We start from the raw sequence: 23,004 nt of genomic DNA on the forward strand, positions 1-23,004 counted from the left end.
ATGAAAGCACTCACAACACAATATGGCAGCAACTATGAACAAGCAAATATAGCAAGTAAAGCAATAACAAGAACACACCGAGATTTTAACGTGAAAAATCCCCTCAATGTGAGAGGTAAAAACCACGGGTCGTCCAGACCAATGAAATAGTTCCACTATAATCAAATGAGGTACAAGAGAGTATCAAACAAAGCACAAAAATGTGCATTTAATCAACCAAAATATCAAAGCACCAAAGCTCATAAATGAGAAGTAAGAAGATGAAATATACCCAAAAACAGAGCTTCTATCGAAGCCAATTTCTCCCTATGAAGACCTTCAATTAAAATCTCCACCATTCAGAATGAAGAATAAGATGTGAAGAATCTATAGTTTAAATTTTGGGGGTTGCTAGTGTGTAGATGAAAAATTCGTTCTATATATATATGATACGTGTAGCAATATAATGTAAGTAACATGTAGTGCATTATGCTAGAAGGAAACAAATTCTACAACAATGGGCCCACTAAAAAGTTAGTTTACAGTGTGTCATATCACACTTATAATCATCATTAGGATTGAAGAAAAGATAATTAAGTGTATAATTTTTTTGTTATTTTGGGCCTTGGTTTCACATTGTTAACAATTGTAAGAAAAATATTAAATGAAAAGAAAAACTATTGGTTTACCAACAAAAACAAAAAGAAAAAACAATTATTGCAGTGAAAAAATTGAGAATGCGTCAATGTCCAACACTCCCTCCTCTCCCGCTGCACACCTAAAATGCCTTAATATTATATTGATTATTTCAAAAAATAATTAAATAATAATAATAAATAATTAAAAAATAAGTCAATAATTTAAATTTAAATTTAAATATCAAAAACGTCATTTTTTTTGTTCTCTATGATATTAATTCTCTTTAGTTGTTACTCCTTTTTTATTCTATATCTCCGAACTACGACTCCTTAACTTTATTTTTTAATTTTTTTAATTTAATTAAATATTTATTTTTATGTTTTTATATTTTTGAATTTCATTCAATTATTTTTTATTTTATTTTATAGTTATGTTATTGTGTATATTTTTATTACATACTTAATAGTTATTGAATAATAAGATTCATCGGTAATTTAAATCTTAAAATATAGTAATATTAAATAACAACAAACAACAATTAAAATGAAAAGTCAAATCTAAATACACAATAATATAATATAACTACAAAATAAAATGAAAAATAATTGAATGAATTCAAAAATATAAAAACATAAAAATAAATATTTAATTAAATAAAAAGAAATTGAAGAATGGAATTAAGGAGTTTTAGTTCGGAAATACAGAATAAAAGACGAGCAATAACTAAAAAAAATTAACATTATAGAGAGCAAAAAAAAATAATGCTTTTAGTATTTAGATTTAAATTATTGACTTATTTTTTAATTATTTATTATTATTATTATTATTATTATTATTATTATTATTATTATTATTTGAAATAATCAATGTAATATTAGGGCATTTTAGGTGTGCAGTGGGGGAAGAGGGGGTGTTGGACATTGACGTATTCTCAATTTTTTCACTGTTAGTTTTTCTTTTTCATTTAATTTTTTTTACAATTGTTAACAATGTGAAGCCAAAGCCCAAAACAAAAAAGTTATACACTTAATTATCTTTTCTTCAATCCTAATGATGATTATAAGTGTGATATGACACACTGTAAACTAGCTCTTTAGTGGGCCCATTGTTGCAGAATTTATTTCCTTCTAGCATAATGCACTACACGTTACTTGTGTTATATTGCTACACGTATCATCTATATATATATAGAACGACTTTCATCTACACACTAGTAACCCCCGTCACGTCGATCCAACGGTGAAAGAATGAGAAACTGTCATTCAAAGATTACTGCTCTGTGTAAAAATGGAAAACCTAATTTCTCTCTTGTGAAGTCAATTTCTTCCACTGCAAACGTCTAATCAACATCTCCACCGACTAGAATGAAGAACAAGATGATGGGAATACGCAGTTTAAATTTCAAGCCGATCCAACGGTTAACGAATGAGAAACTGGCATTTGAAATTTACTGCTGTGCATAAAAACGGGAATTCTGTTTTCCCTATTCTCTCTCACTTTGTGGCTACACTCTCTTACTCTTAAAAAACCCCAAAAAATCTGATTAAGATTATGGCACAATGGGTGCAAAGTGACACCCTCAAAATGTTAGGTTTGAGCCTCACAAAGGAGAGAAAAAGCCCAACAGAAACAGGTGTGAAAATATATTTCATCAAATTCCTCAATCATCTTTATCAATTACCTTTGGTATGGAACTAATTTTAGATCTTTTGTCCTCCATTTTCCTTTAACTTTATAAATGATAAGTGAAAAATCATCAAAAACTTCTAATTGTTTGATTCCCAAGTTGATGGCAAGACATAAACCATTCACGCATGCCACAAACTCAACTATATTGTTGGTGCTTTCAAAATCCAATTTTATAGCGATTCGATACTGCTTTCTAGTGGGTGAAACAATCACAACACCAATTTCACTACCATACATATTAATAGTTCCATTGAAGTATGTCTTACACATTGCATCTTTTACTTCATCAACTTGTACCACTACCATTTCATTATCAAGCAGTTCGGGAGAGGATGATCTTGATTCTCCAATGGCATTTTCAACCAAATGATCAGCAATTGTGCTCCCAATAATTAGTTGTTATAACTTATAAGGCGTGCAAAATCTTCATATGTTGCTCCCACCATGTCTCCAATGTATGGAGATTGCAACTTCCCCAAAAAGCGTGAACATGTTTCTAACACAGTAAGAGGAGGTTGTACCTATGTTGCCTGAGATCTCTATCTTTGGACATATAGTCTAAATGGCTCATCATTTTTTTTTTTTGCATCATAACTAGTTGATCATGAGTCGGTGCTGATTCTAAGTTAAAATGATATTAACTTACGAATTTTTCATTCAGATCTTTCTAACTAGATATCTTAGAGTGATTTAGCTGAATATATCATTCCAAAGCAAGTCCTGTTAAGCTTTCATGAAAGAAGCTAATAAGATTTTTTTTTCCTTTGGACCAAATTGCCATTTTGGTGCAATAGCTCCTCAAATAAAAAAGTGGATTGCCACTTCCGTCATATTTGGTGAACTTAGGTATTTTGAATCCTTTAATGATACTTAAATAAAAAAAAGAAAACGAAGGTGAGATGGAGGGGACGAAGGTTGAGTCAGCGGAGGTGGATGTGGTGAAGTGGGGGCGGGCGTAGATCTGGGAATGCAACGGTGGTGGGCAACACAACGAGGAAGAGAGGCGGAGGTGGATATGGCAAAGGGGAAGCGACGCAAATTAGGAAAACGCGACGGTCGGTGGGCTCAGGGAAGAGGAAGAGAAGCAAACATAGAGGAGGAAGAAAAAGTGGCGGATCTGAATGAAGGAGGAGCAGACACAGCAGATTTGGACAAGTGGTGGAGGACGAAGAGAGGAGGGTACAATGGCAGTGGTGGTGGATGGAGCAGTGAGGAGAGAAGAGCAATAATAGGGGTAGCGAGGAGGAAAGAAGGAGAAGGAAAAAACAAAATGGTAAAAATTTGTGTCTTATGAATTGTCTCCATGTCCCAACTTTAAAGAAGGACATTGAAGATATGTATTTTGTGTGTCACCCTGTCTAACAAAAATATATGTTTCAACAAACAAATAGTTGACGTGAATTACTGTCTCTGTTTGATGGATATAAACACTAACCAAACACCATCTTAGGGAGCTTAGGGGAAAATGCCACACATCAATGACATCACTAATTAAGTCAAGCTACCCCGAACAATGTAAAACATTATGGGTATGAGACATCAAAAGAAGTGCATATGATCAACGAAGGGAAAGGGAGAAAGAAGCAATGTTATTTGGAGAACCAATTCTCATGACCTTTTTTGGTTTATATTTTCGCTTTCAAATGTTGTGTTTCACAATTTGTGTTGCGAAAAAAGTGAAAACAAGTAAACACACTAACTATGCCTCCCTTCATTAAAGTCACTTCCAAACATGGTTTAGTTGGCTTTATTTTTACCTTCCATGCCATTCTCTATATTTACTCTTCCCAACATAGCCTAAAACCTAGGCAAAGCCTGTGGCTACCAACTAGTTAACCATTTACCATTACTTCATAACAAGGTTGACTAAGAATTAGGAAATATGGGAACATAGTATTCCACATTCTAAGATAAATCAAAATTGATAGCAACAACAGTACAGGAGGTATATGAGGATAAAGCTGATTAACTCAGTTACATATGAAGAATATTGTATTGAAAATTCAAACATTGCAGTTTGGAAGAAAAAGAGAAAGCTAGCTCAAATAAGTAAAGAATATTAGCATGTGAACATGGCAAAAATCTAAGGTATGTTAGAACTTAAATTCAATATTCATTGTAGAAAGTGGGACAAACTACATTCTATGTTTCTACAAACTTAAAGTCTCAACCAAAAAATGGTTATCCTGGTAACTCACTTTTTCACTTTGCTCTAATCTTATCCTAGATGGTTTCTCTTTAGATGTTACAATAAGTCAATACAAAATTGAATCCAGATATTCAAGGACTATTTAGTACTGCACGTCATTTGGGTATTCTTTTAAGCAGCTTATACATGCCAAAAACGTTCTTGTCTTGCCACAGGTAAGGGATGAAAAAGGACCTATACAAAGATGGTGAAAGCTCCCTGTCCAGATAAGGTATTGCAGCAATAGCCTGATATGCATAGAAAATGCAAACAATCAGGAGAAAGAAACAATAAATAAAAAATAACAAAAAAAAAGTATATGTTAGACAGAACGATAATGGAAAACTTTGAAATCGTATTGAAGACAAAAAATGATTTCCAGAATGACTTCTACCTCCCAAGTTGACATGTCACTTCCACGAGTCAGGTAAGGTCTCTTAAGCTGAAGCTCAACAAGGAAAGTACACGCATCAATATCATGGAGCTGTCAAATCAATGGTAATGATGGTTAGTTTACTTCTAGCAAAAATTGACAACAGAACAAACAACTGATCTGGTTCCTTTGTAGATTAACGAGGACATACATATTGCTCATTTGATGCCTTATTCTTGTTGTTAAAATATGACGGAGCCGATGCAGTTCCACCTAGTGTAGAATTAAATGGGAAGGGAAGAAGACCTCGGAACCCATCATCAATCCATCGAACTTCACTCACATAATTAGGAATGAAAAATGATGATGGGAAGCGATGCCATTCGCTTCCAACACAAAGCACAGAACCTGAAATTTAAGGGAACAAAACAATTAATAATTCTGATGTTTGTCCCAAAATGTTAAATGATTTTAGCCTTTGTCTGATACAGAAATTAAAAAGGAAACTAGCATATGAGGGCATAGATTCAACTTGAAGCACACTTTAAATATAACCAAATATAAAGATGCAAATTGAAGTAACACTTTGGGTCAATATTGCATGTGGTATTTAGTTTCTTGAGCATTATTTATCATCCAGTTTCTGTATATTTTTTCAATAGTGAAATCACCACCAATGAGCATGCAACTTTGTGAAACACAGAATCTTTTTCCCTTAAGCATCCATCAGTTCCATTCCCGAAATCTTTCTAAAGCTATAACAATCCTTGCAGATTGAATCGTTCATATATATGTTATAATGACCACTATAAAGAAAACAAAATCACCATACTATTTGACACTCACCAGTTCCTGCATCATCATGGTGCTCTAAAATCTTGTAAACCTCCATGGGAGCAGAGTAGCCATGAATTAGAGAAAATGTACGGGCATGAGAGGCACATAATATAAGGCTAAGAATAACTGGCCTCAGAATTTTGGCTGCCTGCATTAGGAAAGAAGGAAATCTATAATGCACTTACATTGACTTGATATTTAATGTAAAGAGAACTTTCTAAATCCTAAGTTAACTGATATCTCACCTTTACCATTATAGAATCACTACGTGGATTATATTTGTCACGGAAAAGATCAGGGAAGCTCTCAATGACAGCTGAAGCAGCAACACAAATAAGCGGATATATTGGATAAAGAAACCTTCATGAAAGGTATCAAGGGAAAATATGAACAAAGGTCAGTTATTGCTAGAATTGGTACCGTAAAGAAAGAAATGGAGTACAGAATGTTCTACTGAATTGGAAATTTTTGGTAATAGGCCAAGACGATCAACCACACCTAACCAATCCCTTCTTTGATTTATTTAGAGTAACTAACAACCCTAACTGATTCATGGGTCCTAATAGTTATTAATGTTGTGTATACATATTTATGATGATACAATCAAATAAGAATAAATAATTAGTTCATCTCAAAGGACACTAAAGGAACGAAAGATGAGTACCCTGCACCTACGAAAGATACCAAGGCTAGCTAAAACTTGCATATTGGGAGCATGTTTGTGGATCAGCATGTGCTTAACAGAATTATGAGTGGGCATAGAAAGAGAAAGCAGACATCTGCATGATTTGGTTAGGATGAGAAATATTATGTGCAGGGGTTAAATGAGAAATAAGGAATTATTTGGTGAAGATTTGGGAGACAGGAGTATCTCTAGGCACTCTTGGATTGGTTTTCTATCATTTTTCCTTCTCTTGTTCATATTTCTTTGTTCTGGAGATATCACACTGATCATACCTGCACTCGTAATTCACTGTTTTTCGTTCCACCACTGGTTACCAATGGCTATCAACCTATCACCACCATTTATTAACCATGGCCAGAAACTGTTATAAAGAACTATACCAATGCACAGGATAGTGAAAATCATAAAAACCAAATCATTGTCTGCTTGGATTAACAGGAGAACAAGGTGTGTGAACCAATTAGTAAACAATGCCACTCTTTCTAAACACCCATCTAGACTTCCACTTACAGAACATTTAACGGTTTAATATTTGCTAACACAGTGGAACCATGATTTATATCCATTCTATCCATAAAAATTAAGGCATTAACTACAATAATCTTCTTGGTGTGTAGTGTCTAGTGCAATAGTATACAAAATTTCGGCTCAACTGACAAAGTATTATTAACTATTAATTTTTTAACGCCAGGTCAAGTGGAACTATTACTATACCTTTCTTCTTTATGTGGTTGCAAAGACATAAACCCCAGCCAAATATATATAGGAGATACCACAATCAACAGGTCTGGTGCATATTTCTTCCTTGCAATGGGAAGAATTCCCAAGAACAGCAGAGCGAGAAGAAAACAAAAGTTGAAATTGTTAAATCCATTCCGCAGGTAATAAAAGGGTCCTTCAGTCCCATAAAGATGGCTTTCACCACCACCAGCTACATTGTATATTAAAATATTCAAAACGGATGACGTCCATCTTCCATAATAGTGAAAGTCAATAACTGTTGACAATGCCTGTAAAATGATGCAATCATTGCAATAGAGACAAATTTGAATAAATAATAATGTGAAATCCATATCTATATATTATGTTCAATATTAGATGACATAAGCATATGAATTACAGGCCAGGAAAGTGACTGGTAGGTACAATTCTATGTGTTGAGTAGACTTACAAGAAGAATAATCGATGTAACCGCCCCGGCAATGAATGCTCGATTAAATTTCCTAGATAATGAATAAAGTGTGACCGGAAGGAAAGCCAAGATTGAGAATGGCCAGCCGAGTATCACGCCAGTAGCAGCAACAGCAACTGATGCTGCAGGTTTGTCAAGAAGAAATAAACCTGATGCAAGAGACATCGCATACATAGAAAACGAACTTGGCAAGAAACCTACAAACAGATAAAGTGAAGAAAGTTAGCAAAACTTAATCCCACATTTCAACCCAGGTCATTGATTTCAAAAAGCTTAATAGTTGACTGACAATTCAGTTAGTTTGTTTCAAAAAGGGTACTTGGTCTTTGCATGAAGGTAAGAACCATCATCGAATGCATAAAGACAGAGAATAAAGATGTTAAGATATCGAAGCTTGGAATAAAGGAAGATCTCACTTACTTGTGCTAGCAAAGAAACAGCCACTGGTTAAGCACAGCATTGCAAGCGCATACGAAGCAAGCCGTTTTCCATACTTTCTTGAAAGAGCTACAACAAGAACAGTTTCTGTGATAACTGAAAGAAGACCGAGAAAGAGTCTTACAGCAACGAATACTCGCACCTTCAACAGAAAAAAGACACATCAATAACCAGAATGGACAAGAGTTAAATACTCAATGCATCAATAAATCGCCACCAAGCACTGTCAAGTCCATATAACAAATCAACTAGCCCGGTTTGAGACTTACTTTTTCCTCGGCAAATAACCAAGAAGCCGGTCGACCCACCAACTCATGAAACAAAAGGTACAAATAAGATCGAAGAGCAAACTGTGAACTGCAATTTGCACACAGCATTTGTCAATATCATGGAGACACAAAAGCAAGGTGAAGAGACTAGAGTGAAGTTTCAATCCTCAAGTGATTTTTTCATTTATTAAAAAGAAAACCAAGTAAACTACAATTTTAGACTTGGTAAGATCATGATGCTAACATTTTAATTCTTGAAAGAAAGAAATAAACAATCGTTTTTTTCCTTTAACGGCTAAGCAATCACCAATTTTAAAGTGATCGTTTACCCAAAAAAAAAAAAAAAACACCCAATCATTTCCTGCAAGCTGCAGAGAAAAACCCAACCTATGCACATCCAAATGTACATGTTTTTTTTTTTTTTCTCTTCTCAAATGCAAATTGATTTTTCTATCAGCGAGTCAAAACCTTTTAATTTCTCTCCGAATTGAATCCAGAGGCAGCTTATCACATAAATAGAACGTTCTTCAATGACAAAAATAAGAAAAATAGAAGCTATTAGTACACTAATTTAAATAAAGTGGACCTGTATTCCCAAGTTTGGAAGCCAGTTTTATAAAGAAGGAAATGGAGGGGCTCCCAGTAGTTGAAGACTTCGTCACAGTCATGGATGATATTGGAGGAGGCACTCATGTACCTCAGCATTCCAAGAGCCACAAAAGGGAGGAACCACCCTAACCCTTTTTCATCCTCAGCACCTCCGCCGTCCGATTTGTTCGCCTTGTCCAGCTTCGTGTACGTTGACGGCGACGGATCCGACGGTTGGGAACGCCTCTGACGCGTGACCATGGCCATCGATGAATTCTGAAGTTTTGAAATGAAGTGTTTGCTGCTGCTTGTTTTTGAAAGGGAAACGCAACCTCGAAGAGTTTGCTTTTGGATGCCTTCTCCAACGGGGCAGGTATTTTCTACTACACCGTGAAGTATCACTTGCTCTCAATGTGGTTTTGCCACTTGGCTTTAGTTAAATTGTTATATTTTATAACAAATAAAAACCTAATTATTTTAGTAAAAATTCAGCTACCGTAAACTTTACATAAAATTGATAGTTAAAAATAATTAAATAATTTAATTAATTTGACTAAATTTTATCTAATCGCTCTTAATTATCAACTTCGCGTGAAATTAATTGCATATAAGTTTCCACCGATTATTTTTAAATCCAACAAATTTTTATTTTTATAAATTCTCAATAATTCTTTTCGCGGAATGAATGTCATTTTGAAATTAGACTAATTTCTTTTATAATAATATTGTTGTAATCTAATTGTCTTATAATAATTTTTTTTCTAATATTTATATTAAAAATTTGATTAAAAATAACAAAATAATCAATTTATTTGACGTGAGTAATTTTAAAAAAATCTAAAAGTAAAAATTTGATAAGAAATAAAGTGTTTAATTAAAAAATTTTGGAGACTAATTTAAATATTTATGTTTTTATAATTATTTTTGAAATTATGTCAACCTTTTTTCTCTTTATTTTAGTATTAAACTTAATTAAAATTTAATATCTATATAGACTAAGAGGATGTTAGTTTTACTATATCTCAAAAAGTATTTTGATGATTAATATACTCAAATATAATTTAATAATTTTATTAATGTACCAACTAACGTTTATTTAAGTGTATCAAGGACTTAAATAATTTTTTGTAATTATTAAAATCAAATTAGTTATCATCTAAATCTAAATAATTCAAATTTAAATTAAAAACGATTTCAAAAGATAAGTTGAACAACATGATTATTTCAAAATTATATTTCAGAAGCTAGTAGTTACTTTATAATTAGTTTTACGCAAATCTGATTACATTAGAAGCCCAGTAAATACTTCAGAAATGATATTACAAATCTTAAAATTTTGCATATTCTACTTCCATTTGCGAAATGACTGAAAGTGAAAAATTGCTAACCTCAAAAAAGTTGTTCTGCTTCTAATATTCAAACATAAAATACATACTAAAATAGGTAAGTCGTTTGGAGAAGCTCTCTTTCATCTTAAACAAGATACAATACAAAGTTTATATTCTTGACAAATGGCGTTGACACAAACTAAAAGCGATTCGACTTTCTACACTACTTTAAGAAATGTGGAGGCACAGTAGAAAAAGAATTTTCAATAGATTTTCAATACTCCTTGTCTACATAAGACAGATTTGGACCTTTGAAGACAAAGAGAAGAACAATTTTGAAAACAAGGTGCTGTTATTTTCATATCTCTCTTGTTCTTAGATTATTTTCTTCTTTATTCTTCTGTCTTATAAGAAAATTCAGTTATTCGAATTGTAATCTAAGTAGTTCTTTGATTTACATCTTTAGAACAAATGACATTTTTGTAATTATGAGACCAGTCTTTGATTCACTTGTATTATCACTACAAGAAATGCGTCGAGTACCGTCGGATTTAATATCACGCATTACCGACGGATTTAAGGACGGTTTTGATATAGAATTCGTTTACTCAAATTGTTACCAGTGGATTTATGATTTCGATGATAAATTCACCGGTAATACTTAGAGGCAAAACAAGGGAAATAGGCATGAACTTTAACGTGGGTTTTACCGTCAGATTTATCTGACGGTAAGCCATTTTAGTAAAACGATGCGTTTTGGTGACCTATTATGAGTTGCCGATGGTAAATTCGATGGTAATAAGTCCTAAAATTGAAAGTGCGAACCCTGTCCCCCTTCATTTCGAAAAATCCTTTCTCTCTCTAACATCTCTTCACCCTTTCTTTCTCTAGCCCTTTCCCCTTTCCGCTGCTCCAGTCCCTCCGCTGCTGGCCCCGATCTCTTGCCGCCGCCTCTCCCCTCTCAGAGAAACCAGCCAGTTCGTCCTCTCCCCTGGTACTAGCCGCAACTCTATCTCTCTCTGTCTCCGTTTCTCTGCTAGCATCGCCGCCGTTGCCATCCAGCACTGACGCCATCGCCCTGCAGTATCGACGCGACTCTCCCTTTGTCTCTGTTCTTCTTTCCCTTTTTACCCTTCAAGGTCCATAGTCCCTCTTTCTTCTTGTTTAAGTTATTTTAGAATTTATTTATTATTAATTTAGGATTTAAAACTTGATTATTATATGCTAATTTAGAATTTATGATTAAATTAATTTAGGATTTAAAATTTGATTGATTATATACTAATTTAGAATTTAAAATATCAAATGACAATAAATAATAAATTTTGTGAAATTTAGGCCAAGTTACTTTAAGGATGATTAGAGATAGATAAATGTTATCCTAATAGGTTATATACAATAAATTGTCCAAAGTGGCTAAACTATTTGTAGTGGCTTGGCTTCCACATATATATAAAATGAATATAGTAAATTGCCAAGCTAAAAAGCTCTTGTTGGTTAATATAAGTGGAAGAGGTTTAGATTAATGTTGATACTAATAAGGTGACTTGAATTTTTATTTATTATTTCTCTTTTATCCTGTTGACATAAATAATACTATTATTAGCAGCCTTAGCCTTTAGGTTTACTAGTGTGCATATCGTCATCATCATGTAGTTCAGTAGGAATTTGGTAACTGTATCAAAGTTTATTAAATAACTTTAATAATAATAGGCATAATATATGTACTCAGTGCGGCTCATTTTTTTGCAAATGTAGAAGCTCATGGTGTAACACCATGAAATGGAGCCACACAAAAAATGTTCACTGCTATGGATGTCAGGAGAAAAACGTAGTTTCCGTTTTTCATTCTCTTTAACATTTTTTTTTTTTGTTTCAGATTAAACAAAACGTAATTTCCGTTTTGTATTTGAATTTTTTTTTGTTTTATGAGAAAAACAAAAACGCAACTTGCGTTTGTTAGAAAAGTTTTATTAATTTTTTTTTAGAAAAGTAAAAGTAGGCTACGATTTGTCAGATGGACTATTCAAATTTTTTTAAAAGAAGAGAAAACGCAGGTTGCGTTTTATTTGAGCCTAATTTTTTTTTTTGAAATGTACAAAACGCAGCTTACGTTTTGTATGCGAAATAATATTTTAATAAAGAACCTTACATATAAATAGCTAACACAGCTAATTCCAACTCGCACCTCACTTCTCTTCTTCACTTCTACTCCCATTCTCTTTTCTTGTATCTGATGCTTGTGATATTTTTTGGTTATTAGAAGGGTAAAAAAAGTGAGAATATGGAGGATATTGCAAATATACGAGTGTATTATAACGGTGAGATTATACCGAATACACACGAAGGAGTGAGTTTTGTTTGTGAATGTCCATTTTCATTTGCTATTCCATACAGCACGAGTTTTATAGAGTTGCAAAATGGTCTTTGTGTGAACATACAAAGTCACATTTCGAAAAGGGTGAGCAACATTTTGTATAGGAATCCTATGCAAGTATTTGGTGGACTGATACAGTTTCAAATAATGTCCATCACTGACGATGCAAGCATGCAGCAGATGTTCTATATTTATCGACAAATCCGATTTCACGTGCCGGTGATAGAGCTGTACGTTGAGTTTGAACAGCAGTCGGGGATGGGTACGGTCGGCGACGAGGTCAATGTTGATGAGCTCGGGGATATAGATTGGGAAGAAGAAAATAATGACAGCGAAGAGGAATTCGAAGCTAACTATGAAGTCGATGACGAAAATGATGACGGAGACTTGGCAGGCAATCCGGCGGTGCAGAATGAGGCGGATGCCATTGTAAGCCAACACCCGTTTGGTGTGCCGTCTTTTATGCGGACTCTAGATCTCGAAGCCATGCATGCCCCGGAATTTCCTGAGTATGCGAATACGGGTATGTTATGATTATTAACTCAAGTGTCCTATAGTGCTTAATTTATTTACCTTGTTTGACTGATGGTGGTGCGCATGTCGTAGGTGAAGGCAACGTTGCGGCGGAAGATGGCGAGTTTAGTGTCGGAATGGAATTTGGTTCGAGAGAGTCGGTGATATCTGCAATCAAAAGCTACACCATCTCTAGAGGAGTTGATTACACTGTGTATGAGTCTGAGCTGCAGACATTCTATGCGAAATGCAAGGGGTATGGTGCAGGGTGCGACTGGCTTATCCGAGCTAGCTTGATTCGAAAAAAAACTTTTTGGGAGATTAGGAGATACAATGGCAAGCACACGTGCACCGTGGGCACGATTTCCCAAGATCATGCCAAGTTGGACTCAGACACAATTGCAGATGCCATTAGGCCGTTGGTCGAAGCAGACCCCTCGATAAAGGTGAAGTCTGTTATTGCAGAAGTTCAAGGCAGGTTCAACTACACTGTGACTTACCGCAAGGCTTGGTTGGCAAAGCAGAAAGCTGTCGCAAAAGTTTTCGGTGATTGGGAAGTTTCTTACCAGACTCTGCCAGTATGGTTGAAAGCAATGACAGTGAAGATGCCAAGGTCTCGTGTTCAAATTAAAACGTTACTCGTTTACCGTGAGAGTCAGGAGGTTCAAGGTGTAAGAGTTCTTCACCGCGTGTTTTGGAGCTTCTATCCGTGTATTGTAGCATTCAGACACTGCAAGCCACTGGTGCAGGTTGATGGCACGCACCTGTACGGAAAATATAAAGGTGCACTTCTGGTAGCGGTTGCACAAGATGGGAATCAGAACATTGTGCCTATTGCATTTGCGATTGTCGAAGGCGAGACGGCAGACGCATGGGAGTTTTTTCTAACTAATTTGCGGAGATATGTTGTTACCATTGATGGTGTGGGTATTATTTCTGACCGCCATACCTCCATCGACGCTGCAATAGCTCGCAGTAACGGTGCATGGTCACCACCAAAGGCGTGGCACATGTACTGCATCAGGTACATCGGGTCCAACTTCTTAAGGAGGTTCAAGGCTCCATATTTGCATAAACTCGTGGTGAACACAGGTATTTCAACTCGCTGTTCTAGTTCTATTCATAGTAAATTGTGGCATCTGCTTATGATTAAATGGTTTGTTCAACAGGCTATTCTAGGACAGAGCAGGAGTACAACAAAAACTACCAAAGACTTAAAGAGCGGGGTGAAGCATATACTCAATGGTGCGATGAGATCGGTGTTGAGAGATGGGTGTTGGCATTCGATGGTGGTCATCGTTGGGGTCATATGACGACAAACTTGGTAGAGTGCATAAATTTTGTCCTGAAGGGTGCACGCAACCTTCCTGTGACTGCACTTGTCCGGTCAACTTTCTATCGGTTGAATGAGTTGTTCACTCAGAAGAGTACTGAAGCTCATGAGCGTCTTCGCAACGGATTCACGTATTCAGAATTCGCAACGAAGAGAGTTGAAGAAAGCTTCCGACGTCTTGATTGGCAAGTGTACGTGCACAATGTGTACAAGATGTCTGAAATTTGCAAGGTGTACAGAGGCGAGTTTGTTCCAATGGGTGACCCATCTACGTGGGATAGATACGAAGGAGCGAAGGTGATCGCCAATTGGACATTGAGGCGTGCGACGAAAGGAAGACCGAAGTCAACCCGCTACTTGAATGAGATGGACTCGCGTGATATGCGTGGTCCTCGCTGGTGCACTATATGTGGACGCGAGGGACATAGCCGCAGCCGATGTCCTCAGCGTGCAGGTCCAAGCTCCGCTGGAGGTCATTAGTGGTTTAGCTTTTCAATATAACTTTGTTATTACCTACTTCAAAATTATATGCTACCTTTTTTTGTAACCTCGTCATTTACTTTAACCTAGTTAACAATTTATAATAAATAAAACTTTTAACCTCGTTATTTAATTTTTTAGTGAATAAACATTTCGAGCCAAACAGAGTTATACGAGAACAAAGCTAAATATGTCAGAATAATAATACTGAACAGAAGTTTCTAAATATAAGATACGACACTAAATACAAATCTGAATACAACACTGAATACAAGATCAACTGCAACAGACTACTTCCTCGGCGCCTTCTTCGAATACAAGGATGGGATGTATTTGTCCGGAGGCGCAGTCTGTGTCCGTAGGTTATACGGATGACCCTGAGACACACCGGCATCCAGCCCACTACCAACGTCAGGACCACCGAAATCTGTCACGCTCGCACCACCAATGTCATACAAACCGGAGCCACTCATCCCCGGAGCACTCGCTCCACCAACATCATACCAGTGCTGCAAGTCGTATCCCAAGTCTCCCTTTTCTTCTTGCGGGTACTCATTCAAATCAAACAACTGGTCGCGTGGTGGAACGGAAGGACCAGGCGGATCTACATATCCTGTCGATTGATCAAAGTCGAAGTCACTGGCATGACCTGATGTGGCTCGACGACCAGCAGACTGCTGAGATGTAGCAGGCCCTTCCTGCGGTGGCGTCGGAAATAGATAATCTGTATCTCTCAGGACCTGATCGAAGCTGATGGTGTCAGATCCACCCAACGGACTAAAGTGACCCTCGGCTGGAATTACCAGCTGTGGTATGTAGGGCTCAGGTGCCTGAGGAGGCTGTGGTTCCGGTATATATGGTGCCTGCTGCTGATTTGCTGGCCACTGCTGCGCATATGCCGGTACCTGAAACTGCTGCACATATGCCGGATCCTGAAGCTACTGGGCATGTGTCGGATCCTGAAACTGATGCGCATATACCGGATCCTGAAACTGTTGGGCATATGCCGGCATCTGATACTGGTGCTCGTATGCCGGGACCTGATAGTGGTGCTCATATGCCGGAACCTAATTAACAATTAATTACAATTAATAGTAATTAATGATAAAAGATAAACCTAAACAATAATACTTACTTATTATTTAAAACGGTAAAAATTCATAATAATAACACTAGTAATTAATAATAATACCTGAAACTGTTGCTCATGAGGCGGGACTTGCTGCTGAGGACCAGCTGCGTCTTCCTGTTGCTGCTGTGATTCATCGGCGCCAGCCTCTTCACCTGCAACTCTATCTGACAGTCGCAGGTGAATCCCATACTGCTGTGTGTACCACTCATAGTACACTGGGAGAGGATGAAAGTCAATAATCTCCTCGCCTAACTGCAATGTGTTATAGCGGTCAGATCTCCACCTGTTAACCCATTGACTGTAAATCTCTCTCCAGTCTTGGTTCTGTGCTCCTGTCAACCGCTTGCAATGATCACGACCAAGGTCGAACGCCGGGCCTGGTGGAAGCTGTTGCATCCCGAACTGTCGCCTAACTCGGTCTGTCGGGTGCCATTCTATGCACTCGAAGGACACTAGCGGCGACTGCGTGGAGCACATAACCAACTAAGCAACGAGGACATTCGGAACCCACACTCCCATATACGGCCGCCATATAAACTGCACATTAGTTACCAAGAGGCCTATTAGAAAAATTAACTGAATAAAAACATTGGACATTAATGGTTACAACTTACATCGTCAACTCCCATGTCGTCGAGTCCTCGCCTAAAATGCGCAGTAGGCCTCCAGATATATCGTGTATGTCGGCACCAATGGCTCCACCTAACATAAAAAAATAATAACAATATTAATAAGAATAACAAATTAATAATAATAATAATAACATAATAATAACAACAACAACAATAACAATAAAAAACAATACCTTCGCGCAAGTGGAATACCGACGTCGCCAAGCTGATCGCGGGGTATAGGTGCCAGGAGCGGCATACGCTCCCACGCCCAAACAAAAAGCAGTATCAGTGGGTCGTCCATCTCTTTACAGTTGTATCGTGAAGCACGACACAACGATCTGTATAAGTGCGCCAAACTGGCTGCCCCCAACTGTATTCTGAAATCCGGTGGAAATCTCGAAGTAGCGGTAGAAACTTCGAATTCAATAAAGTGGTCGACTTATCCGGAAACACTACTGTTCCGAGCACGCAGAAAATGTGCGCCCGGACGTACCGCTCAACAGACTCCTGAGTGTCACAAGGCTCAGTGTCTCTGCACCTTCGGACCCATGCGAGATTAACCTTCCCTAACACGTGATCTTCTGGACCGGGCTCCCGACCAAAACAGGCAATGCAGTTCTCCACCAAAAACTGGTGACTGCTATCTGATCTACCGGTAACAGCCTCCCCATTAATCGGGAGACCAAGAATATAGCTCACATCTTCCAACGTCACTGTCACTTCACCGACTGGAAGATGAAACGTGTGAGTCTCCGGCCTCCAGCGTTCCACCAAGGCACTCAGTAGTGCAGCATGACCTCTCATTTCGCCTACTCGCGAAACATGTTGAAACCCAGTTAATGCTAGTGCCTCTGCCGCTACCTTGTTAAAAGTATCTGGCGGATCGAGTTTTCTGGGTAACAAATTCCTGATAGCCTGCAATAAATAAAATGATAATTATTAAATTCTAAATAATAATCATAAATTATTAAAAAATGATAATAAATTATTAAAAAATAATAAATATTTATTTACTATTAGAAAATAATAATAATTATTATACAATATTCTATCATGGGTAACATTCATAATAATAATAATAATAATAATAATAATAATAATAATAATAATAATAATAATAATAATAATAATAATAATAATAATAATAATAATAATAATAATAATAATACGGTAATTAAATAGTATTGTTACTACTATTATTATCTTAAAAAATAATTATTATAATAACAGTAACAACAACAACAACAACATAATAATAATAATAATAATAATAATAATAATAATAATAATAATAATAATAATAATAATAATAATAATAATAACTATTTCATGACTATCGTATGATAAAACACAACTATTTTTCATATAATAGACATGATAATAATAATAATGTCGGTATGATAAAACACAACTACTATTCATATCATAGACATAATAATAATAATAATAATAATAATAATAATAATAAATTTATAAGTTAAATATATCACTACAGAATATAAAAATAAAAATATTTATTTATCATAAACTTAAATAAAAAATTACTCACCAATTGAGGATGATTCAAATATTCAATAATGTGTTCTTCTGGTAAAGTAAAATTACGAACCATTTTTCTTTTTTTACTAAATAAAATCCCAAACCTTCACTAATTTTTCCTCTTCACAAACTCACTCCCTTTCACCCTTAACCCCACCCTTTTACTCTCAAAACTCACTCACAGCATGTAATATGAAAGGGAAGCATGTAACATGAAAGGGAAGCATGTAACACAAAAGGGAAGCAGCCTGCGTTTTGATTTTTATAGGCAGGCTCTACCACCACTCTCCTTCACACGTGTCACACATGCAGCTGAGGAGACTGCCAAACGCAGGTTGCGTTTTGCTGTGCACCTGCCAAACGCATCTTACGTTTTGGAGGTTCGAGGTGTTGGCATGCAAAGAGCACAGAGACACGTTTCGAAATTGGGTTCTCCTCCCATGCCAAACGCAAGCTGCGTTTTGCAGAGCATGAAGCTTTTTTAAAATCATCTCAGTCAAAACGTAACCTGCGTTTTGCAGGTTACTGAATTCACCAGTTCCACATATGTGGATTACTCACCATGATACAATATTGCTGCACATCACGTTTTTCACTTCCATAAATAAATTAATTTTTGACTCAGTGCTTAATGTTCATAGACGGAATTATTTCTAGATTTCTATAGTGGTAAACACTACTTAATGGGTGCATATTTGGTGGCGTCATGTCATTAATTTTTAACTTTAATTGAATTGAATAAATTGTTTGTGTTTGACATTGTAATATTATATGCACAACATTATATATATAGTATGAATTTTAGTATGAAAATAAGTTAATATACTCTGTTAGAAATGTGGTGAATTTAATTGTATTTTAACTGATGCTATAGATTGAGATTGTTTGAATTTGTAGAAACTGTTAAAATAGATAGATATCCAATTTTAGGGGAGATTATATCAAATTTTTTTAGATAATCTAAATGTTGAATGATTCATATAGTTTATATGTTGATTAGTGTTACATTTTTTTTGTAGACATGACGACATGTAGCAGAGGTAGAGGGAGGTTTCCACTTAATCCCTTACGGCTGTTTAGTCATCTCCCTCTATCCCAACTACCCCGACTATCCCGTCGACCCCTATAACGTCACAGGCGTGTCCAATGGACCAACAGTTCATCATCGTCCCAAAGTCGACATTTTTTGTTTGTTTGTCTACTTCGTTGGATTCTACTTCTCTGATATTTTATTATATTCAGACCATTTATTTTTAATAAAATAATTTGTTGATTTCTGATCATTTTAGATTTTCGCTAACAATTTTGTTAACAAGAGTTTTAATTTGACTACTAAATGTGACTTAACTGTGCCCAAAAAATAAAAAATACTACCTATAATTTACCGATGGATTAATCTGATGGTAACTTAGCGCCTAAACACGTGAAATGACACCACCGTCGAATTAATCCGACAGTAATCATCAACTCAGTCTCGACAAATCCATTGAAAATACCGACAAAAAGTCTGCCGATAATTAGGGTCGGACGAAAAAATCTGCCGATAAACAGTTTTTGGTGCCGTATATACCGTCAACTCTAAGACAACGGTCAATCCAACGGTAAATTGATTACCAGCAGATTTATTTGATGAATCCGACAGTATTCAATATTTTTCTTGTAATGTATCTTACCCCATTCTTATAGAACTTAAAAGTATTCGTTGACAGAGTTGTAGAAGTTGTGAACGTCTTTCTACTGGTTCATCTTATAAGTCTCTAAACTTCACATTCTAGATTATTCTATGATCCCTATTCTTGAGAAGGTTTAAAGAAAGAATATTTAATGTTCTTAGGTCAAGATGCGGTTTGATCTGAGTCTTGCTTGAGAACCTCAAGAGAATAACTGAGATTCTTATACGGTAAGGTATCCAATTGAGTCACCTCCTAACCTGAAAATGTTTGAGGCAATAATACCTAACGTTCTTAGGTTGGTGAGGTATCTAATTAAGTCACCTTATAGTCTTGAGAAGGTTTAAGGAAATAATATCCAACGTTCTTAGGTTGCGTTGCAATGCAATCTGAGTCAAAGTTGTAGTTTGAAAAGGCTCTGAAAAATAATATCTGTGTACACTTATTCAAATACTAAAACTCTCAAGTTGCCTAGGGACAAGACATAGGAATTTTAAGCCTAACAGTATATATTGTCATACTTTCTCCCTATACTATTATCTCTTACCTTTACAATTCATATATTGTTTAGTAGTTTATTTAGAGTTCAGAAGTAACTTTTTATTGAAAGGATTTGAGATATTTTAGAAACTACTTTAAAAGTTTGTTTTTGAGTTTTGACAAACTTAAAACAAGATTACAATATGAATATGCTAACGTATATTTCAGCTGCAAACAAGTCAAAGAATTAAGAACCCTTTTGAATATATTTTTAAATAAAAAGATTTAAAACACAATTCAACCCACTTTAGCTTTGCACTCTTTTTTAACATAGAAGAACCTTAAGAGTGTGTTTGGTTTGTATCTAAGAGGTTGGAAACAAAAATAGGGGAGGACAACTTGAATTCTGTGTCCCTCCTATTATATAAGGCTTTGTTTGGTTAGTGGGTAGAGACAAATAAGACATAGACACAAAGACACAAAATGATATAGACACAATGAGACATGAAATTTGAGAACTTGTTTGGTACTCAAGGACATAACACTACTTGCAATTTACCATTCTAACAAAATGACAATGTTATCCCTGCCACAAACCATCAACACCACCTCTTTACCATTATTTCAGTTTAAGTTACCACCATTAAAACCATCATAATCACCTCTCTACTACCATTTCAATACAAATTACAACTATTAATAATAGCAAACAGAGAATAAATTAAAAAAAATTCAGATCCAATCTAATTTAATATATAAACACAATTTTCAATCAGCATCTAAATAAAAAATAAATAAATAATATATGAATTAAAAAATAAAACAGAAAACTAGATGGATCTGGCAACAAGGAAGAGATGTAGAGAAATTTTAGAAGAGAAGCGAAGGCGAATCTAGAAGAGGCGGAGAGATGAACGTAGGGTGAGGGAGGCGTGACAGAGGCGGTGACGATGAATTTGGCAAAGATAGATGCAAAGTAGAGGCAGCAACAAATCTAAACGGAGGGTGGCTCAAAGATGAGGGAGCCAGGGAAGAAGAGAAGAGTTGAGGCAGTGGAGATAAGGAAGATGATGAGTGGCAGTGAAGGAGGTAGTGGGGAAGGAGGAGGAGGAGGAGAGGCAGCAAAAAAGGACAAAGGAATGGAGGTGGTCAAGAGGGACAGAGAAGGTGAGGCGGCGGTTGGGGTAGGAGGCATGGAGGAAGAAAGGAGGTAGTGAGGAAGAAGGTAGAAAAGAAGAGAAAAAGAAGTGTATTAGGATTTAAAGGAGAATGGTATAAATGGAAATAAAAAAAGATAATAAGGATAAAGGTGGAAATAAAAAATCGTGTCTGTGTCTCAAATGTGTGTCACAGGTTAAAGCTGAGACACTAAAAATATGTATTTTGTGTCTATGTGTGTCACCGTGTCTATGATAATTTTACGTCTCATTAAACAAACAATATACATGTGTCATCATGTCCATGTCTCTGATGGACATGGACACCAACCAAACGGGCCGTAAGGGTCTGGAATTTGGAAATTGAGACACAACTTATTATGAAATTTTTCTTGACTGTGTCATCATGTTATATTCTTTATTCTTCATAACTTATTGATTGATAGCGCATCATTAATTGTTTAGTATATTAATTGAGTTTTGATTAAAAATTTTTTATAATTACTAAATAGATATAGCATTGAGTTTTAGGAGTTGCATTTTAATGTTCTAAATATTTAATGTTGATAAGACAGTTGGTGATATCTAAAGCTCTATAAAAAGAGAAAGATGTACACTATCATTATAAGAAAAACGCTGAATATCGTCGAATTTAGAATCGTAAGTTAGCAGTGAATTTGGCAATAAATTCGTCAGGCAAAACATTTACTGGCGGATTCGATTTTCCTACAATAAATTCGTCGGCAATAGTTGGAAGAAAAAAAAGAAAAATTGGCAAATACCGTCGGATTTAGGATTGGATTTTTCCGACGGTAAACTTAATTAGTTGAACGCTGCATCTTGCCCTAAATTCTAACTTGGAACCCTCTCTCCCTCATCTCAAATTACAGTCTCTCTCTCCTTACCCTCTTGTCTCTCACTCTCTCTCTCTAACTCTCTCGTCTATTCCATCTTTGGCAGCCACCTCTCCCTCTTATTTCGAATTAGACTCTCTCTCCTCACCCTTTCATCTTTCACTCTCTCTCTAACCCTCTTGTCTCTCCCATCTTTGGCAGCAGCCCCCTCTCAGGCGAGCTTCAATGCAACTCCGGCGGTAAGCTTTCTACATCAACAACACCAAAAGGAATAGCCGTGGTGAGTGTCCTGCATCCACATCCTACATCCGCCTCCTACATTACCAAGAACGGCATCGATGTCATGCTTGTCAAGAGCACTCTTCCTCATTTTAGGTATTCATTTTTCATTTCTGTTTTTTTGTTTTTAGATTTTATTGTTTCCTCTTTATATTGTCTATTATTTTCTGCTGTTAAGCTGTTTCTGTTGACATGATTTTAACTAATAGGTTGGTTAAGGTTAAGGATCTTTGAACTTGGTTTTCTCCTGATTCTTATTATTCTTGTCGAGGTTCTTTATAACTTAGATTAATAAACCATCAAAACATGAACATAGCTCCTACCTCTTTGATAAAGGTTTAGTGACTCATGTTGGGTGCAAAATCAAAAGA

General features: G+C 35.9%; 3 protein-coding genes across 3 annotated transcripts; 2 read left to right on the top strand and 1 right to left on the bottom strand.

Moving 5' to 3' along the window:
* Positions 1 to 4,398: 4,398 nt before the first annotated feature.
* Positions 4,399 to 9,301, bottom strand: EBS3 (Alg9-like mannosyltransferase family). The gene is made up of 10 exons (XM_016333085.3): positions 8,876 to 9,301; positions 8,290 to 8,377; positions 8,003 to 8,162; positions 7,562 to 7,779; positions 7,105 to 7,400; positions 5,951 to 6,065; positions 5,715 to 5,853; positions 5,080 to 5,276; positions 4,890 to 4,979; positions 4,399 to 4,743 (listed from the first exon to the last, which is right to left on the bottom strand). Exons 1-10 carry the CDS (start codon positions 9,142 to 9,144, stop codon positions 4,612 to 4,614), a joined length of 1,704 nt encoding a protein of 567 aa, XP_016188571.1. The 5' UTR covers positions 9,145 to 9,301; the 3' UTR covers positions 4,399 to 4,611.
* Positions 9,302 to 12,489: 3,188 nt separating this feature from the next.
* Positions 12,490 to 13,683, top strand: LOC107632773 (uncharacterized). The gene is made up of 3 exons (XM_088506883.1): positions 12,490 to 13,105; positions 13,189 to 13,573; positions 13,620 to 13,683. The coding sequence occupies exons 1-3, from the start codon at positions 12,490 to 12,492 to the stop codon at positions 13,681 to 13,683; spliced, it is 1,065 nt and encodes a 354-aa protein (XP_088363009.1).
* A 5-nt stretch (positions 13,684 to 13,688) lies between these two features.
* Positions 13,689 to 14,908, top strand: LOC148570184 (uncharacterized). Its single transcript, XM_088506884.1, has 2 exons — positions 13,689 to 14,187; positions 14,265 to 14,908. Exons 1-2 carry the CDS (start codon positions 13,689 to 13,691, stop codon positions 14,906 to 14,908), a joined length of 1,143 nt encoding a protein of 380 aa, XP_088363010.1.
* Positions 14,909 to 23,004: the final 8,096 nt, after the last annotated feature.

The sequence above is a fragment of the Arachis ipaensis genome, chromosome B3 (assembly GCF_059453495.1).
Source record: "Arachis ipaensis isolate K30076 ecotype BB chromosome B3, ASM5945349v1, whole genome shotgun sequence".
Taxonomy (NCBI): domain Eukaryota; kingdom Viridiplantae; phylum Streptophyta; class Magnoliopsida; order Fabales; family Fabaceae; genus Arachis; species Arachis ipaensis.

What these genes read in the sequence shown, in the direction of transcription:
- EBS3 (XM_016333085.3), bottom strand. Translation starts at nt 9,144, where the DNA reads ATGGCCATGGTCACGCGTCAGAGGCGTTCCCAACCGTCGGATCCGTCG. An exon ending in TTCCAAACTTGGGAATACAG is followed by an intron (nt 8,378 to 8,875) that starts GTCCACTTTATT and finishes TGCAAATTGCAG; the next exon opens with TTCACAGTTTGCTCTTCGAT. An exon ending in GTGACATGTCAACTTGGGAG is followed by an intron (nt 4,744 to 4,889) that starts GTAGAAGTCATT and finishes TATGCATATCAG; the next exon opens with GCTATTGCTGCAATACCTTA.
- LOC107632773 (XM_088506883.1), top strand. Translation starts at nt 12,490, where the DNA reads ATGGAGGATATTGCAAATATACGAGTGTATTATAACGGTGAGATTATA. An exon ending in TCCTGAGTATGCGAATACGG is followed by an intron (nt 13,106 to 13,188) that starts GTATGTTATGAT and finishes CGCATGTCGTAG; the next exon opens with GTGAAGGCAACGTTGCGGCG. An exon ending in ATTGCAGAAGTTCAAGGCAG is followed by an intron (nt 13,574 to 13,619) that starts GTTCAACTACAC and finishes TTGGCAAAGCAG; the next exon opens with AAAGCTGTCGCAAAAGTTTT.
- LOC148570184 (XM_088506884.1), top strand. Translation starts at nt 13,689, where the DNA reads ATGACAGTGAAGATGCCAAGGTCTCGTGTTCAAATTAAAACGTTACTC. An exon ending in TAAACTCGTGGTGAACACAG is followed by an intron (nt 14,188 to 14,264) that starts GTATTTCAACTC and finishes TTTGTTCAACAG; the next exon opens with GCTATTCTAGGACAGAGCAG.